General features: G+C 40.0%; 1 protein-coding gene across 4 annotated transcripts in view; it reads right to left on the bottom strand.

Annotated features, from left to right (window-relative positions):
* The window catches only part of DGKB (diacylglycerol kinase beta), a 430,346-nt gene that overhangs the window by 174,513 nt on the left and 237,020 nt on the right, over nt 1–18,813 (bottom strand). For all 4 annotated transcript variants that reach the window (XM_061585671.1, XM_061585674.1, XM_061585672.1 and 1 more), the window contains exon 20: nt 11,257–11,321. In XM_061585671.1, the coding sequence (XP_061441655.1) occupies nt 11,257–11,321 (65 nt within the window). The remainder of the gene's footprint in view (nt 1–11,256; nt 11,322–18,813) is intronic.

The following is an 18,813-nucleotide window of genomic DNA, read 5'->3' as shown; positions in this document are numbered from 1 at the left end:
ACTCTTAATATCAATGCTAGAGTAACAAAAACTGTTTTCTTATGCTTTTGTATTGGAATGTTATTAATATTGAAATGTTATGTTATTAATTTGATATGTTTTAATTGATTGATAGTTTGTTTTATGATGTTTTATGATTACTTTAAATGTGATAATGTTTAGGTAATCAATTGGAGTTATTGTTGGATTGTTATGTTTTGAAATGATTTGAAATGATTGTTTTTAATTTATTGCTACTGATGTTATAATTTGCATTTTTGTAAGCCACTTTGAGCATATTTGTCTGGAAAAGTGGCATGTAAATTCAAGTAATAAATAAATAAATAATTAATAATAATAATAATAAGGATGTTACATATAGGTAACATCAGATAAAAATAGCTAACAGAGTACAAGACCATATAAGCTAGAAAAGTTTAGGTCATCTGAAATAATTTATTTATTTTTATTTATTTAAAATATTTCTATCCCGCCCTTTTACCCTACAACAGGGCACTCAGGGCGACTACAATAAAATCGCACACATATATAATAAAACACACAATAAAAACACAAAACATTACAGTAAATTAAAATGCATAAAATACTATTAAAATACACAAAATGCATTATGCATGCACATACAAACATACATACATGTATATATGTGCATACACATATAAGAAAGTGAGAAGAAAAGAACTTAAAAGATAAAAATAAAAGATAAAAAACTTAAAACAGTTTCAGGCTGACCCGTCAGTCCCAACCAAAGGTCTCCGGAACAAAATAGGTTTCACAAGTTTCCGGAAGACCATCAGGGAGGGAGCAAAGTAGGTTTTTTGGGGCAGGGAATTCCAAAGTCTGGGAGCCACAATTGAAAAGGCACGCAGAGGACACCAGAGGTAGATGATCTTAAATCCAGGGTAGCAACATATGGACGTAAGCGGTCTCTTAAGTACACTGGTCCAAGGCCATTTAGGGCTTTAAAGGTCAAAAACAGCACTTTGAATTGGGCTCGGAAACAAATTGGGAGCCAGTGGAATCGATAAAGCACAAGGGTGATATGCTCCCTGTGCCGTGCTCCAGTTAACATTCCGGCTGCTGCATTTTGAACCAACTGTAGTTTCCGAACCATTTTCAAAGGCAGCCCCATGTAGAGTAATGGTAATTCAAATAGAACAGGTAGTTTTCTAGCTTCAGCACAAAAATAGTCCATAATTTGGCAGTAGTTGTTTCAGGACACTTCTATTTAGGACTGCAGAGAAAAATGTTGTGAAGAATCACCACAGATCAAATATGGAAGCTGGGAAATAGAAGGAACAATTTCCATTGAGTCTGTGTCTCTGGTCAAATTAGAACAAGCAAAGATGGATGCTCTACTAACTTTAACAAAATTTACTCCTTTCAACAAATCAAGATTTCTTAACTCAGATATCCTAACAGCTGTGGGCGATATTTTAATCTCTGCAGAAGATAGAACAGGTTTAAGCAGGGACAGTCTTTGAATCAGTAATTTTGATGCAGGTGGTACATGTAATGCATGAGTCCTATGTATACACCATAGTGTGCTAGATGTATCTGTGCCTCCAAACATGCTTTAGCATATGTGGAAGTCAATCCAGAAGGACCATGGTAAAATATAATTCTGCACATTAACAAAGTCAGCACAGAGTGTTTTATTCCTGAAATGGTATTTTATCCAAAATAAAATGGATCTATTTCTTGTCTGTGACACTTTTGCATGTTCCCCATAATTCCATCCTGGTTATTTAATGCATATTTTAATTGTTTAAACTGCGGAAAAGTGCATCACAACATTTGGAGGAAGTGCAAAAGCTGGTGGAAAGTTAGGTTTATCCACACTTTGGTTCAAGAAATGCAAATCAGGACATAGGACTATACAAAGCTTGAATTCCTAAAACATCCTATATTTTTTGAAATGTATACCCATACAGTAAAAGTAGTATATCTTACTTCTCTATCTGAGTTTGCTTAAAACAAACTGCTTTTTAAAAATGAGGTGACCACAAGCTTCTTTTGGCATATAAGGCAAAGGGAGTAATAGGATAGGATAATAAATCAGATTGGTAATGCTCCTTGATTACAAAAAATGGTAGCTAATTGTTTGGACAATAATGAAACTATTTAACAGTTTGCTGACATCTGGCTAGTTGCAAACTCTTTTCAGTCATAAAATAGAAGCAATATGTCACTTATAATGAAACCTGGATATTATCTCTAGACAAGAGGTTTTGTTATTAAAACTGAAGTCTGAATTTTTTCATATACAAGGAAAAGAAGATATATTCTACTGTGGTCTAGAATTTCTCTCTTTAGCAAAACTTTGTGACAGTGCAACTATTCCAGCAAAATAAAATATTCCATTCTTCCATTTTGATTTCCAGACATTGCACGGACTATTCATTCTCATCTTTCCATCTTACTGTCTTCTTGATATGCATGCACACACATTTGTGTGCATTGATAAAACACAGTCCAAACAGAAATCTTAACATGCACAAGTCCATTGGCATTGTTTTTATCAGTGTTTTTGTCTTTCATGTTGTGTCTCATTGATGCACCCAAGCTAGCAGTGATGAAACACAACATGCACGAATCTATTGGCATTAAAGGTTTCTTTTTGACTCTGTTTTATCAATGCACATGAATGTGTGTGCATGCACCTTAGGAAGGCAGAGGGGATAAAAGTCCAGAACACAGCAAATGAAAGTTGTGGCAAGCCAGTTCTGGAATTAGTTCTAGACATTGTCCATGTAAAAACCTGCATTGAGCAGGGACTGGACTCGATGGCCTTACAGGCCTCTTCCAACTCTACGATTCTATGAAATCTGAAAGAAATGAAGCCACAGAACAATGAGTGAAGTATGTTAATTCCAGGATCAGCATCATTTGGCACCTGCTGAGGTCAGCTGGTGCTTATTGGCAACCTCTGAAGCCCTTTGGCTCTGCTGCTCCTCTTTGCCATTCCTATCTGTTTACTTGTCCTCTGGGAGTAAACAAGCAGACACAAGGAGCAGCAGCCTCTGCTTGGCTCTCCCTCTCCTTCTGACTTGCTTTGTGGACTGGGTCTGAATGAACCAAAGTAGACACCTGTGCAATCAGGGCCCCAGTCACACACAGTAAACTACTTGTGTTCAAGCAAACCCTTGAAAATATTGCAGTGGCAAAATATGGTAACAAGGGGCCATAGATTTGCTTAGAAACAAGTAGGGCAGCTTCATCATGCTTGTGAGAGATATGCAATTGCTTTTAGTAATTTGCACCATAAGCTTTTATTTTTAACAGCCATTACAACAGCAGCAGAAGACTAAACAGTTCAATGGGAATAAGCCAGTTTAAAAGCTAGTACAATGGCTCGAGGAGATTGTAAATTACTCTGGAAGTCTGCAATCTTGACAATGTTCTGTATCACAAACACAATCCTCTACTTTGAAGAATGAGATGTAAATGTGTTTAGTTATGCGAGCATCCTAATGCAAAGGCATGAAAAACAATATCACTGAATGATGCTACTTCTAAAAATGCAAACTGTGATCAAGTCAAAACAAAGTTTTTATTTGAATAAAAGTGATACATGTTAAGATACAACATAAGCAATTCAAATGAATTGTCAAAAGCAGGAACTGAAAAATGATTCTTAAAATGTTGCAGATATGCTTTTTAAAAGGATATACATTAGTTGCTTACACTTCCTTCTTCTGCTTAAAGGCATGGGGGGAATATATGAATGCTAGATAATATATTTTTGTCTCTGTAGACAGCTCTATAAACAAGAGTGCTTAAATTTTGCACAAAATAGGAACTGACACATTAAAATTAGGCTTGGATCTATTCATAGGAGGACAGTGGAAAATAAATCAAACATGAGATTTCCCCAGTTTTTCAGATTCCAGATTTCCAGCCCAGATTGTATTTAAGCTAAAGATTAGTAGGCTGAAAAATTGTTTTGTTGATACAATGGGATGTGATGCACTTGTCCTTTGTGGACAATGATTGTGCTCATGTCCTATTTTGATAACAAATGTCAAGTGGTAGTACTGATCAGTGATGGACAAGGTTGCCAACACTTGAATCTAAATGGATATCTCTTAAACTTGGCAAATGCTGAGCTATTTTTTCAGTCAATCCAAAAATAGATTTGCACCACTGCCATTGATCTAGTCAGCCCCATCCTAACCCTCAATTGTCCCAATCCTTTCTTCCTCTCTCAGCAATAAATGGGTTATTGCTGATGTTCCACCTACAGCAAGTGGAAATAAGGAAAGGTTTCTCACCCCCTACCCCCTCTAGTGCCTGCTATGTAACATGTCAGGCACAAATATTCTGTAGGAAATATAATTTCCCCTGGAATACTCACATTGCAGTAACCACTGAAAAAACTACATTTTCCACAGACCACTTTGGTCTAACACACAGTACAACATTATGTCCAGTGTGGCAGGGGGTGGGATATGCCATCACTATTCTCATCACTGGAGCGGCGGCACAAAAATAAGTGTGTGGGAGGAAAGCTGGAAAGGAATTCTTCTCTAAATTAGATTAAAATCTGAGCAAGAGAAGAAGTGGGAGTATTAATACTCACCTCATATTTGAAGCAACGATTACAAGCCCCTGAAATTTATATTTACAAGCCCAGAACTAAGGATTTAAGCAACATGTCTAATGGAAGGCCTCTGTTGGTGTAACATCCAGTTTGTCTATGGCTTTCGTACAACTGAAAATGTCAAGAGAAATAGCTCATGGACCCCATATGGGGAGATTCAGCACAAAGGACTCCCGAGCAGATATAGGAACCTCTGGCCCTCTAGATGTTGCTTAACTACAACTCCCATCATCACTGGCTATTAGCCATGCTTGCTGGAGATGATGGAAGTTGTAGCTCAGCAACATCTGAAAGATCAAAGGTTCCCCACACCTGCCCTAGGGGGTGAATATAGAGTACTGTCAATACACACAATTAGCTGTCAGGTGCAGTAGATATGGGGAAACAAAGGCCATCTGTGATTTACTACAGGGCATTCAGCTGGTAGGACTCAGTAAGGCCCACATATGCCGATTGTTCCTGCTCTGTCTGCAGTGGCTGCAGCTGGTAGGAATGTGTGCTGCAGGAGTGTGGGTGTGTGTGAAAAGGGATCACCCCACCAATGTATAGGGACTGGATTAGAGCTAAAAGGGGTCAAGCAGGTTGGCTTCATAGAGTTGTTCTGGGTGCTGCAACTACATGTTTGTTGATAAATCTGTGTATGACTACTGCACACATCTATTCAACCCCCTTTCAGTTTCCTCCCAATCCCTGGAATGCAGTCTAGTGACTGGCAACCCCTAGTGAGGGTGGTCTCAAACACATCCATGGCCAGTAACAAATAAGGGTTGGAGTGCACCCGTTTTTTGCGGGTTTGCATGGCAGTACTGAATCACTGGTAATACAGTGCCTACATAAGATAACCACCTATGGTCCACTGAATGCACAATTGGTCTGGGTAACCTGTAACGTCTTGGGTTTTAAGAAGAGAAACCAACCGGTATGACTCCTACTACAAGTGACAAGAGTTACTTTTGTGTGAGAGAGCAGACTAATTAAGTTGCTGATAAGTGTACAGTGTCAGTAATGGGTTTTCTCAAGCCTCATGATTTCTCTGAGTAGGTTCATTAGATGGTTCCCTCTTTAACATCACCAATTTAACCATAGGTGGTGATACAGGTAAAGGTCATTGGAAAGAGAATTAAAACAACTTATTTCTGTACAGTTGTCTGAGCTGTTACTTCTTATTCCAGATTATCAAATGCCACTTTTCAGTGCTTGAGTTGGGCTTAAAAACAAATGGCTACCGAATGGCCATTGATTTAGTGAATAAAAAAATACATAGTTGACAGTACAACATCCTGGGTGGGGGTGGGGGGGGAGGGACACTGAAGTACACAAAGCAATCCAAGTAATGAAAACATGTTGCCTGCCTGCCATCTTTTGAAGAAAATTAGATTTTATTGACATTGGCCTATAGCATATGGATCTGTTATGAATCAACAGTTTGTACTTGCAGTGTGTGTGCTGGGCAATTTTTCAACTCAGCAGGGAAAGATGCTTAACATTAAAGAGTGTCTGGATTTGTCAGCCTGTGGTGCAGACTGTGATTCTCCTATGCTGACAGCAGAGCCCTGTCAAGCTGATATCTATTATTTCAAGGGGACACTGAAAGGCAGTCACTGACACATAACTTGGTCCTGTTCTAGAGATTAAGAAGCATCATAATTCCCCCAAGGAAGAATAGATTAAAGCTATAAATTTAATTTTCTGTAACTTCTTATATTTCATAAATAACTCCTAAACTGAGTCTGGAACTACATCACAAATTTAAGCTGGTATTAAACTGTACTGATGGCTGAGAATATATGAGTGCTTTGGAAAGGATAAGCACATACCTGCATGCTATTTATATTCTCAGGACTATTTAAACATTATGGGGGCTTAGCTAACTGGTGCACAAACGTGTGGGCTATATTCACCTCTTGCACTTCTTTGCAAAGCTAAATAATGGCCTATGGTATTAGGATGACAGATACCTACCACAGCTGTTTTTTAAAAAATACTTTAACAAAACCAAACAGCTAGCTATGTATTTAAAAAATCAATGGAAGTAGACAACATCACCTTCTGGAGTCAGAGCTCAAAATGTGTTCATGATCCATCACATGTACAAGACTGATTTTGTTATGCTACTACAAACCAACAACAACAAAATGTTGATCAGAATTACTTGACATGCCAAAAGCTTAATCCAAGTTGAACTTGTCTCATGGCAACTCATGCACTCAACTGAATCAGCATTAGGTGAAACATATGGAAGCAAATAATGGTTGATACTTTCCTGTCAAAGTCATGGCCTACAATGGTTTCATGGAAAGAAGGGAAGTCTCTGCTTTCTGCTGATTAGTGTGATAGAACAACAACAGGGGCATATATTCTCTGCCATTTACTGTATCCTGCTAGAAACACTATAAAATCCTGGACACATATTCTCTAGGACTGCAGGTTTTAAGCATGATCTATGATTGGCACCAAACAGGGCCATAATTACACTGACTGACAGAAAATGTCAAGACCATAAAAATCAGCTATGTAGGAATACAAGCATATACCAATCAAAATGCAAAAATTTACTTTCATACACTGCCTGCTGTCTTAGAAACAAGTCACACTCAAGAAACAGAAATTAGTTAAAAGAAAATGCATTTAAATTTGAGGAGTTTCTTCATCATAACAACAGTTTTAAATCAGAAGAAATTTGTGCCCATGCAATCTTCTGGATGTCTAAGCGTGAGGATCAGAAGATCCTTTCCTAGATGGGAGTGCTCATCTATAATAGAGGCCTGATTCACACATCATGTTAAGCAAAACCTTGGCTCAGCACACATGCACAAGCGTTCAGACTTCTAGAGGAGAGATCTGAGCTGATTCACTTCTCCCTGGTTGATTTGCTGCTCCACTATACTGAGCTAAGCCATAGGATGAATTAGTATGTATCCAAACCCAAGCTCATGGCTTCTCCCTAGACTAACCACAAGCTGTAATCAATGTTTGTCCTATGATTTACAGCTTATGATTTGTTCAGGAGACCCAAACCATAAGCCTGGGTTCAGATGACACACTATGCCAAACTGCTGCTTAGCTCAACGTGGCATAGCAGCAAAACAACCATGGAAGAGCGAAGCAGTTGCAAATTCCTAAGTCCATACTCTTGTGCATTCACACTAAGCCATGGTTTGCCTTAGCATGATGTGAGAACCAGGCCAGAGAGCCTTTGGACCCTGTTCTCTGTACACAATATTAGCAGGATTGAACCCCATTGGCAGACAAAATCCTACTGTTTTTTAAGTGCTTTTACATAGTAATTTATTACCTTAATTTCACAAAAATTAAACGTTGACAATTATTTTGAACAACCTTATCTGAGGACTTGGTAATTTCCCCCTCAAATTATTTCAGTATCTATACAGCAAATAGTGTAAGGACTAGAACTATATATTTTTGCAATTAATTTCCTTAAGATAATGTTAGCAGCATCAGGTTCTTTAAAAAATAGATGGAATTTCAAGGTGAGACGGCTAGCAGATGTTATTAATGGCATATGATTTATTGTGATAAGAAATCTGAGCTGAAACCATATGATTAGCTGAGCTTTTTATAAATTATAATTGCCAACTGCTGAAAATATGCAGAAGACTCTAATAAACCATATTCACTATTAAACGTGTAGAAATTCAGCATTTGGTAAATGTTTGATAGCTCCTGCGATTTGTCTCTGCAGGCACTTGGGCATGTAAGCTAGCCCTATACTGCATTCTTGTTATAGAATCATTTTTGAGAGAAGCTTTCTGGAGAGGCACCATTGTAAATACATTTTATTATGATATACAGTCCTATATGGACAGTGCTAGATTGCAGTTAACATGTTTCTCATTGCACCACAGTTCCAGCTTCATCTGCAGTTGCTACAACTACACCCGCTCACTCTACTTCAAATTCCATCTAGTTTCTTCAAATATAAAATATCCACTTATGTCTTTATATACTACCTTTCTACCTGGTTATTGGCCTCCAAGGTGGTTAACAATAAAAATAACAATTAAAACTCAATGCAAATAAAAAGATTAACAACCTACAAAGCAACCATAAGGAGTCACTGCAATATTTCAAATGTTAGCAGCAGAGTCAGGCAGCAGCAACTATCAGCAAATATGACTACCTGCTCCTCCAAGATTCTCCTAAAAAAGGAAGGTTTTAATGTGCTTTTGAAAGTTGAGAAATGGAAGATAGCATCAGTGAAAAAGTCCTATTCCTAGCAGCCTTCCATGTCACTTCACAAGACAAAGGCATTGGGGACAGGGCCTGTGATCGTGCCTTCTAGACAGACCAAAATGGAGACAGGGGGTCTTCAAATATCACTGTCCCAGATTGTTTAAGATTGACACCAGCACTTAAAAGTGATCCATAAAATGAACTGGAAGCCAGCAAGGTTGATTAACCATGGGGTTGGATGTGTTCTCTTTAGTGACTGTCCACAAACTTTCTGGACCAGTTGTGATTTCCAAGCACTTTTCAAGAGGAACACCACAGAAAACATTTTGCAGTAATCTAATTTGGCACCAATGGAAGTGTCTTGAACCTTGTTTCCCAAGTAATGCAACAAAGAGATACTATCTCAGTACATTCAAGCCAGGCTAAAGCACTCAAGGAGAGGAGGGAGCAGGGCCAGTGAGGAGTATGACCTGGAGAGAGGAGCATGAGCTGAGGACAGTCCTGAAGGCCAGATAGAGAGTCCTGGAGGATAGGGAGTGCATTTGGCCCCTGGGCCTGAGGTTCCCCACTTCTGCTTTAGAGGTTGCCATTGTGTTTGGCTGTTGATTTACTGTATCAAACCCTACAAACATCAATGTTAGGAGAATCCTTCAGTTCACAAAGAATTTCCATTAGTGCTAGTCCCATTCACCATAGCAGTGGTGACAACAGGAGGAGGTAGCATGTGAAGTAAGCACTCTTAGGATCATATTTTCCATTATAGAATTATATCTCCCACACACACTCTTCCAAACAAGGGAGGAAGGGGAAAATTAAATGATAAACTATATATGTATCTATTAGAATTTTTTTCCTTTTCCAAATAATCTTTGGAAGACATTTCACATGAAACCCCCCCCAATACCCTACAAGGAACATTTTTGCAGATTTTACACATTTTTTTAGTCTTCCTAATGATAAGAAGGCTATATTTGTAGAACAGCATTCAGTTGCTCTTGCGATGAGTATGAAAGAGGCTCCTGTCAGCACACAAGTATGTGAGTGGAAGCAAAATATAAGGATTCACAGCTGCAGCTGTCTAATAAGTGTTCTGCAATGCCTAATGGCAAAGTGTCAACTAAGGGATCTTCAAATTCTGCACAGTGGCATCATCATCTCTATCATGCTGGTCTTAAGAGTCAAGAATTTTATATGCCAGAACAGTTTGTTATTTAGAATGATACCTACTTCAGTTAGAATATTGGCTAACAACTGATTTTACTAGAAGGGGAAAAAACCCTGAAGACTCATCTAGACTAGATGTTATCTGCACATTTTTGCATATTCTGCTACTGATAAAGGCACAAGGAAGGGGCTTAATCCACAAAGCATACTGGACCTGTCATCTTTGTGCTTTGTATCCTCAGGGTGCTTCTTCCCACAGATAATGTTGTACCTTTTTCTTACAAAGGTACATGTTTTTGCTTGGTAAGGACACACATCTCTTGCTGCTCCCCTTTCTGATCATTGTCTCATTACCTGGATCTTTCCCCCCCTCTTTATAAGCAGGGGTATAGTTGTCTGGAATTGCGAGAGTGTCACAGACCCTTTCCTTTTTTGGAAGCAGGTCCCAGCCAGGTCCTAATGTATGAGCCAATCATCATGAAAAGAGAGTGTGTCAGCCATTGAGAAGAATGTTTGCCCTTTCATGCTGATCAGAACCAATCAGAGTGAAAAGTGGTCAGTCAGCCACTGGGAAGACTCTTCTCAGTAGCTAACATACAGCTTCCCCTTTCATGATGATTGGCTCCTAGAGATGGCTGTTGTAATGGCGTGTGGACTCAGAAACAACATAGCAAGCAAGAGAGACAAGGGGATAAGGGAAAGTGGGAAAGGTGGCAGGACTGGGGGGGGAAGGTGTGACTATCATGAAGGGGCCTTGCACTTCTGAATTTGCCACTGCACTACTGCTTATAAGGATTTTGTGCCATTGCAGAAATGCCCAGCATTTGTTTAGATGTCTTGGTGGTCACCTATTTTTGTATATATAGAAGAAGCTAAGCACAGCTATTTCATGAACCTGAATGCTTCATAATTCTACCTCAAATCTCACCCATCACCTTTAAATGGCAAGTTGGATCACCTGTATCACATGGTGCATTGGTGCATTAGCATTTATTAGGTATAAAAAAAGAATTAAAATCCAAGTCCACATTTCCAGAAGAAAACACAGGAACCAGGCCAATCTTGTCAATGACAACATGCAAAGATCTGTTCCAGGGCAGTGAGAGGCAAAGAGAGATGAAAGGTGGTAAGAATGCTGATGAGGTCACACCATAATGTAACACCTACTGATGTTTTGGCTAGTGAAACTATTTCATTCATAATAAATTCATAACTTCTTTGTCATGGCACATGCTTTTTTGTCATTTGAAAAAAGTTACTCTTGCTAGGTAAGGAGTGGGGGGGGGGTGTCTCACCTGCTATTGAACTTCTCTGGATGCTTTTCTCGCATAATGTGAAATCTGTGAGCAATTGAAGCATCCTGGAGGAAAAAATAATAAAATAAGTAAATATCTCATTAGAGTTGAAATGCAAAATATAAAATATTACAATTACGTTAATCAAATGAGATAAACGCTCTCTGGAACAAATTTAGTTGGAGAATATATACCCACCTTTCAAATTAACAAAATTCAAGAAAATAATATTTCATAATTTAAATAATACCATCAAACTGAGTATCACAATAATTGTTATTGTTATGAGAACCAATAATAAAGTGCACCATATAGACAAATATATTATGAACCACACTAAAACGCAAAAGCAGTAGTAAAACTCAAGGCACTATTCAACTAAACCAGATGTCCCAGGGCATATTCTGAAGGTAAAAGAGGCCTCCACTTTGCTGAAGCTAAGTAGATCTGGTTCTGGCCAGTGCCTGTTGGGTGGTTGCTGGGCAAACACATGCTCACCACCTTGGGTTCCATGATGGAAGAAAAGAAAGGCACAATGAAAATGTAAATAAATAAATAAATAGCATTGTTTTAATCTAGTGCATAAAATGTAGTAGGATTGCTACTATGCGAACATTCCTCAGGAAGAAGATCCAGAATTGAGCTGTCACCGCTACAAAAGCCTTACCCCTGCTCATCACCAGTAGTGTAGTGGCAAATTCAGTACCGGGTCCTTTCATGATTCACAGCCATGCCTCTCCCCCCCCTTTTTTTTTTTTTGCTGTTGGGTTGAGAATGAGATCCTTGTTAATGCCTTCTCCCACAACATCCCTAGGAGCAAAAAGGCATGAAAGGGGAGAGAGTAAGCTTCTGAGAAGAGTCTCAGTCTCTCTGGCCTCCTTCCACTCTGATTGGCTCCAATCAGCAGGAAAGGACAAGGAAGCATGGCATAAGACTCTTCTCAGTGGCTAACACACTCCCCTTTCATGCTGATTGGTTCATAGGATGCTGGAGACATAGGGACCCTGCTCCTAAAAAAAAAGGGGGCTAAGATCCCAGACGACTACACCCTGGTCACCACTCTACTAATCTCTGAAGCTGGTGGCATCTGGAGGAGGGAACAGCAGTCTAATTTACTTTCTGAATGACAAGCAGATGTGTGCTCATCCCTCATTCCAGCAATCTCTGCATTATAATGTAAAAAGTGTTCCAGTTTCCAAATGGCCGTTGACAAGGGTGTTATGGGATTCACATGCAACATGTCCCACTACTGTCTATGAATGATGAGCAGGGCCTAGCTACTGTATTATTTGTATGGTGAGTAGGGCCTAGCTTTTATTTGTAGAGCTCTTGGATACCTGCAGCAGCTGAGAGTGAGGCTATGAGCCTGCACCATTGATACTGAATGAGCAATACACATTTGCTGATTCAACACTCCTGTTCTCCAAGATTCTCAGTGTTTACAAAAGGTGTCTGGGGTCAGTGTGTGTTTGCGCTCTCTCTCCCCCTCTCTTTCTCTCTCTCTCACAAACATAAGATAGCTTTTAGAGTTAAATTTTAGCTGAAAGGTGAAATAAAAAGTAAAATATTAAGTAAAGTATTGAACAGGGCCGGCCCCAGGCATGCCGGGGCCCATGGCAAACAGCCTGCCCCGGGCCCCTCTGCTCCCCTTCTGCAATCCGTGGCAGCAGCCGCGGATCGCAGGACAGGAACTTCTGAGCCGCCCGCCATTCCCCCTCTTCACCTATCTTTCTCTCTGCTGTTTTTTGCGGCTGCTCACACTGCGCACACAGGGTTGCCATCAATCAAGATGGCGGCCGAGGTTTCCCTAACGGGCCGAAGCCTCTGCCGCCATCAACCAAGATGACGGCAGAGGCTTCAGCCCCTTAGGGAAACCTCGGCTGCCATCTTGATTGATAGCAACCCTGCATGCACAGTGCGTGCAGCTGCAAAAAACAGCAGAGAGAAAGACAGGTGAAGTGGGGGGATGGCGGGCGGCTTGGAAGCTCCTCCTGTCCTACAATCTGCAGCTTCTGCTGCAGATCACAGAAGGGGAGCAGAGGGGCCCCTCAGGGGCTCCTGTAGCTCCAGGGGCCCTTGAGCAAGTGCCCCACCTAGCCGCCCTTTAGAACCGGCCCTGATATTGAAATATAGTTGTGTTAGTCATCAAAACATTTAACAATCAGCAAATACAACAAAAGTAAAGGCTTACCTAGATCTGTATTTAAATAAAACCCTTTAATAAATTAATAAACTAATGAGATATTTCTGAATAATGTAAATTATAAAGCGTTATTCCATTACTGAGCAGCATGATCAGAGCCAAGGGAATGAATAGCAGAAATTTTGACTCTGTATTAAAAAGGTGGGCTTGAGAGTAATGTATCATCTACAATGATTCTTTATATAAACTTACAGTCATTACCAACTTCCTGATATCTATTCTAAAACAAAATATGTATATAAATATATTGTATTACCAAAGAGATGGTTGAATTAGATCAGTAATGACAAAATGGTTTGGCATAGGTAATTAAATGAATAGTAGAAGTTAATTTATAACAGAGGAAGCCAGTACCTAAGCAAAACCTAGCATCTGCATGTATGTACATGTTTATACCCCAATCTTTCAATTGAAAAAGTTTAACATAGTATTAAGAACACTTAAAGCAATAAAAACAGATCAAATATAAGTAGCAGGAAAAGTGATTAACTATTAAAATTTTGGAGAACAAAAGCAACTTGTCTCTGAAAAACGTAACAAGTAGATCTCCTGATAAGGTGACCTCCATGGCTAGGAGTGCCTTCTACCAGCTTCGTCTGATAAGACAGCTGCAGACATTTCTGGACAGGGATAGCCTGACCACTGTTGTCCACTCACTGGTAACCTCTAGGCTGGATTACTATAATGTGCTCTATGTGGGGCTGCCTTTTAGGATGTTCCGGAAGTTGCAGCTGGTGCAAAATGCAGCAGTGAGACTGCTCACTGGGGCAGGGTATCGCCAACATGTCACCCCACTGTTGAAATAATTGCACTGGCTGCCCATTTGCTACTGGGCCAAGTTCAAGGTTCTAGTTCTGGTGTACAAAGCCCTATACAGGTCGGGACCAGGATACCTGAAAGACCGTCTTACCTCTTATATACCCAGTTGATCACTGTGCTCTGCAGGTGAGGGCCTCCTGCAGATACCATCTTATCAGGACATCCATTCTGCACAATATAGGAAGTGGACCTTTAGTGTGGCGACACCTATCCTGTGGAATTACCTACCCTTAAATATTAGGCAGGCTTCATCTCTGTTATCTTTTCGGAGCCTATTCAAGACTTTCCTCTTTCAACAAGCCTTTTAAGTTAAGACCTATCCCAGTCTACGTCTGTGTTGGAATTACTTTTAATTTTTTTTTTTAACATTTTTTCTAAACAATATGTTTTTTAACCCTTTTATTTAAGATGTTTTAAAAGCTTTTTTAAAGAATGTTTTTAAAGTTGTATTGTTTTAATGTATTTTAAGGTCTGTTTTTATGATGTTTTAAAGTGTTTTACTGCTTTTGTTTGCCGCCCTGGGCTCCTGCTGAGAGGAAGGGTGGGATATAAATTAAATAATAAATTAAATAAAATAAAATAAGACATAGCAAAAAGAAAATGATGGCAATACCTGAACACAAAGGAAACTTGACCTAGCAACAGAAGAACCTGAACCACAATAAACACACAGAAGCCTATTTTGTATTAGGCTTGAGAGACCCTAAGAGATCAAGATAAGGGAGCAATAGGAAAACAATCAGAAGATGCTGTAAATCTGAACTGATTTCAACAACAACAACAAAAGGCATGTTTATGTTACAGTGTTTATGTTAATGTTAAATCACAGTTAATGGTTTACCATGAATGTGCAAATGATTTGTGCATGAATGTGCAAATGATTTGTTCTTAGCTTACCAATCATGCTTTGTTTGAGTGAAAAGTAACTATAAAATTACCCTTGGAACAGCATTTCTGTTTGTTTTATAACATGGTTATATTGTTTACTACATTACTCAGTGTCCTCTTTACAAGGATGCTCATGAAAAATATTTGTCTGAGTTTAGTCTCAGGATGAATTTTGTAACACCTACTGAGCAATCCAACCCGGATGAGGCTGGCAGGAATGGAGCCAGTGAAAGGGAAGGTAGCAGAGGGGGCCACTACATCCTACCTCCGTTAAGGAGCCTTGGGGAGGGGCGCATGCTGGCTGTGCTAGCAGAGCTCGGGCGAAGTAAAAAAAAAAGTTTCTTTCTTTCAACCACCCTTGCTTCCAGCATAACAACTGCTGGGACTAGAGGCTGCAGGATGGAGCCGAATAGGGCCAGGATGCCGTGTATGCCCACTCCCAGTAAGTAAGTAAATAAGTAAGTAAGGTACACTCCCAGAATGCCCCTTTTTTGGGACTTGTGCCGGCTGGTCAAGCCTCAGTTGTGTCCAGGTGGGGGCTGAGTTCCCTGGCTATGCCACAGATGAGCCCAGGTGGGCAATTCCTGCTGGCACAGCCCAGCTGCACTGACACCCTCCCTCCTGCTCTACAGATATGCTGCATTCTGAATGCCCTTGGCTCAGTGTAATTACCAGGATTGTGTCCTTAGTGAGTTCATATGCTTTTTGCTGTCAGATAATGAAAAGTATGTTACTTTGCATGTTCTTTTATTTGTGCTCACAGCCAGAAAATGAATAACTATATTTATGGCTCGACTCTGAATGCTTCTTTTGTTTTTGTTATAGCTTATAGTTAAACAATAAAATTAACCAGTTATTACTACTATTAACCACAATCCCTGGTTTGAACATAATGCTAAACTAGGGACTGTGGTCTGTGGCTCCACTCACACTAGAGGAGTTACTTTACTGTGATGTGTGAACTGTGCCAAATTGTACTTTTCATTGGACTCAGCTGCCAGATGTAGACTAAGACTGAAGTGTTATCATACATAGTTTCTTCCTTAACGTCTATATTGCAAGTTCCTCACCATGTGTTTAATATTTTATAGAAAATATAGCAACACAAGGATTCTGCTCTTCCCCCTTCCTCTAATATCACATGTAATCTTTTCCCTCTTATTCCTACAGTGGAAATTGTTAAAATCCAGACTAGGGATGGGTGTGAATTTTGTTGAAAATTGAACATGGTACAGGTCTCCCTGAAAATTTGCATATTCATTTTGCGAATATGGATCCTTTGCGGATATCTTTATGAATGGATCCTGAGTGCTTTGAGTGCCCACAGTTTTTCCAAAACACCAGATACTTTTTTTAAAAAAAACCACACCTGCATCAATATAATTGCATCTTTGAAATTGATCAGCCTGTCTTTGCTAACGTGCATGAACCTAACCAGCTTCAGTCACAGCAGACTGAGGAGGAACAGGAGGCAAAGGGAGGGTGAGGGAGAGAAAATGGGTGGGTGGGCACTGAAAGATGCTTCCCTTTCCAAAAGGAAAGCAGCCTGTCTTCTGTGCTTCCAATCCTGAAGGTGACTAGCCGCAGTCACAGCTGATGCAGGAGGAGGAGGAGGTGAAGGGAGGGAGAGGGAATGAGTGGGTGCGTGGGCACTGAAATAGGCTTCCCTTTCCAAAAGGAAAGCAGCTTGCTATCATGAAACTGACTGGCCTCAGTCACAGCAGACAGAGGAAGAGGCGAAGTGGGGGAATGGGTGGGTATCGGAACGGTAAAAGCAACAGATAGCAGACAGAGAATGTACTCAAACAGATAACAGCCTGCTAGTTCAACCTGAAAAAGTGGCTCTCATCCCTAATCCAAACCAGTAAGTTTCTTTTTAAAATACATATTTGCTGCAGCAACATTTGTAAAATAAATATACATAAATTAAAAAATAGGCTATCTAACCAAAGCTCTGACAAAGAAAAATGTTGCTTTGTAAAAATAGACTTAGCTGCTGCCGGGAAAATAATCACATACTTTAGCCTGTTCTTATACTGGAAATGAAATAATTTTATTCAACTCAAGTAGGCAGTACAAGCAAGTTCTGGCTATTTTCAAGGGATGATATATTTGTGTATAGTATTTATGTGTACCGAGAGACAGGACAAGCCCTACCATTAAGCAAAGTGAGGCTATACCTCAGGGGGCAGATGCTACAGGAAGGGCAGCAGCAATAACATGAGAAGAGCCTGTTGGATCAGGCCAGTGGCCCAACTAGTCCAGCATCCTGTTCTCACAGCGGCCAACCACATGCCCATGGGAAACCCACAAGCAGGACTTGAATGCAAGAGTACTCTCCCCTCCTGTGGTTTCCAGCAACTGGTATTTGGAAATATACTGCCTCCACCTATGAAGGCAGAGTATAGTCAGCATCACTGATAGCCCTTTGCTCCATGAATTTGTCTAATCTAAATCCATCCTAGTTGGTGGCCATCAGTGCCTCTTGTGGGAGTGATTTCCATAGTTTAACTAAGCATTGTGTGAAGAAGTACTTTCTTTTGCTTCTCCTGAATCTTTCAACATTCAGCTTCATTGGATGTCCAAGAATACTAGTGTTATGAGAGAGGGAGAAGAACTTTTCTCTATCCACTTTTTATACTTTTATAATTTTATACACTTCTATCATGTCACCTCTTACTTGTCTTTTCCCTAAATTAAAAACCACCAAATGCTGCAACCTTTCCTCTTAGGGGAGTTGCTCCATCGCCTTTATCACTTTGTCTGCCCTTTTCTGAACTTTTTCCAGTTCTACAATATTCTTTTTGAGGTAAAGCGACCAGAACTGTACACAGTATTCCAAATGCAGCCGCACCATAGATTTGTATGACAATATATCAGCATTTTTATTTTCAATACCTTTTGAATGATCCCTAGCATGGAATTTGTCTTTTTCACAGCTTTTTCATAGATTGACATCTTCATCGTGCTATCCACTACAACTCCAAGGTCTCATTGGGGATTCCTCCTAAGGTCCCCCCCAAGCCATTCCAGTGTTGTAGTGTGGTGTAGTGGTTAAAGTGCTGGATGTGACTGAGGAGACCAAGATTCAAATCCCCACTTGGCCATGAAGCACACTGGGTGACCTTGGGCCAGTTACTGTCTCTCAGCCTAGCCTACCACTCAAGGTTGTTGTGAGGATAAAAAATCATGTTTGTACACCATCTTGTGCTCTTTGGAGAAAAGGTGGGATACAAAAGGTATAATAAATAAAATTCTCCTCTGTTGGAGGACAGAGCTATGCATGCTGCATAGATTGTTGGGTGGCCACCCTAAATTAACCTGTGGCTCAGGTGCAGTTGAGGAAGCTATTCCTTCATAATTGTTGAAGTAAGATTCAACTGCCAGTCCAGTCAGTGAATATACAGGTGTTTGGTACCTGTGGATTTCAAGCATGTGAACGGGCCAGTGGAAACACACAGGGCTACCACTGAACCACTGATAATGATGTGAGACAGACACATTCCTGCTGACACATAAATGGTCACTTCTATGCCTGCACGGTTTCCAACTTGGGGGTAGAAACCCCATTCTTGGCAAAGTGCTTGTTACAATAGCAATACGATAGGGATGGGGAACATGTGGCTCACCAAATGTTGCTGGACCAC

This window comes from Rhineura floridana, chromosome 10, assembly GCF_030035675.1.
Source record: "Rhineura floridana isolate rRhiFlo1 chromosome 10, rRhiFlo1.hap2, whole genome shotgun sequence".
NCBI classification, from domain to species: domain Eukaryota; kingdom Metazoa; phylum Chordata; class Lepidosauria; order Squamata; family Rhineuridae; genus Rhineura; species Rhineura floridana.
This window is presented reverse-complemented; position numbering and strand designations above follow the sequence as displayed.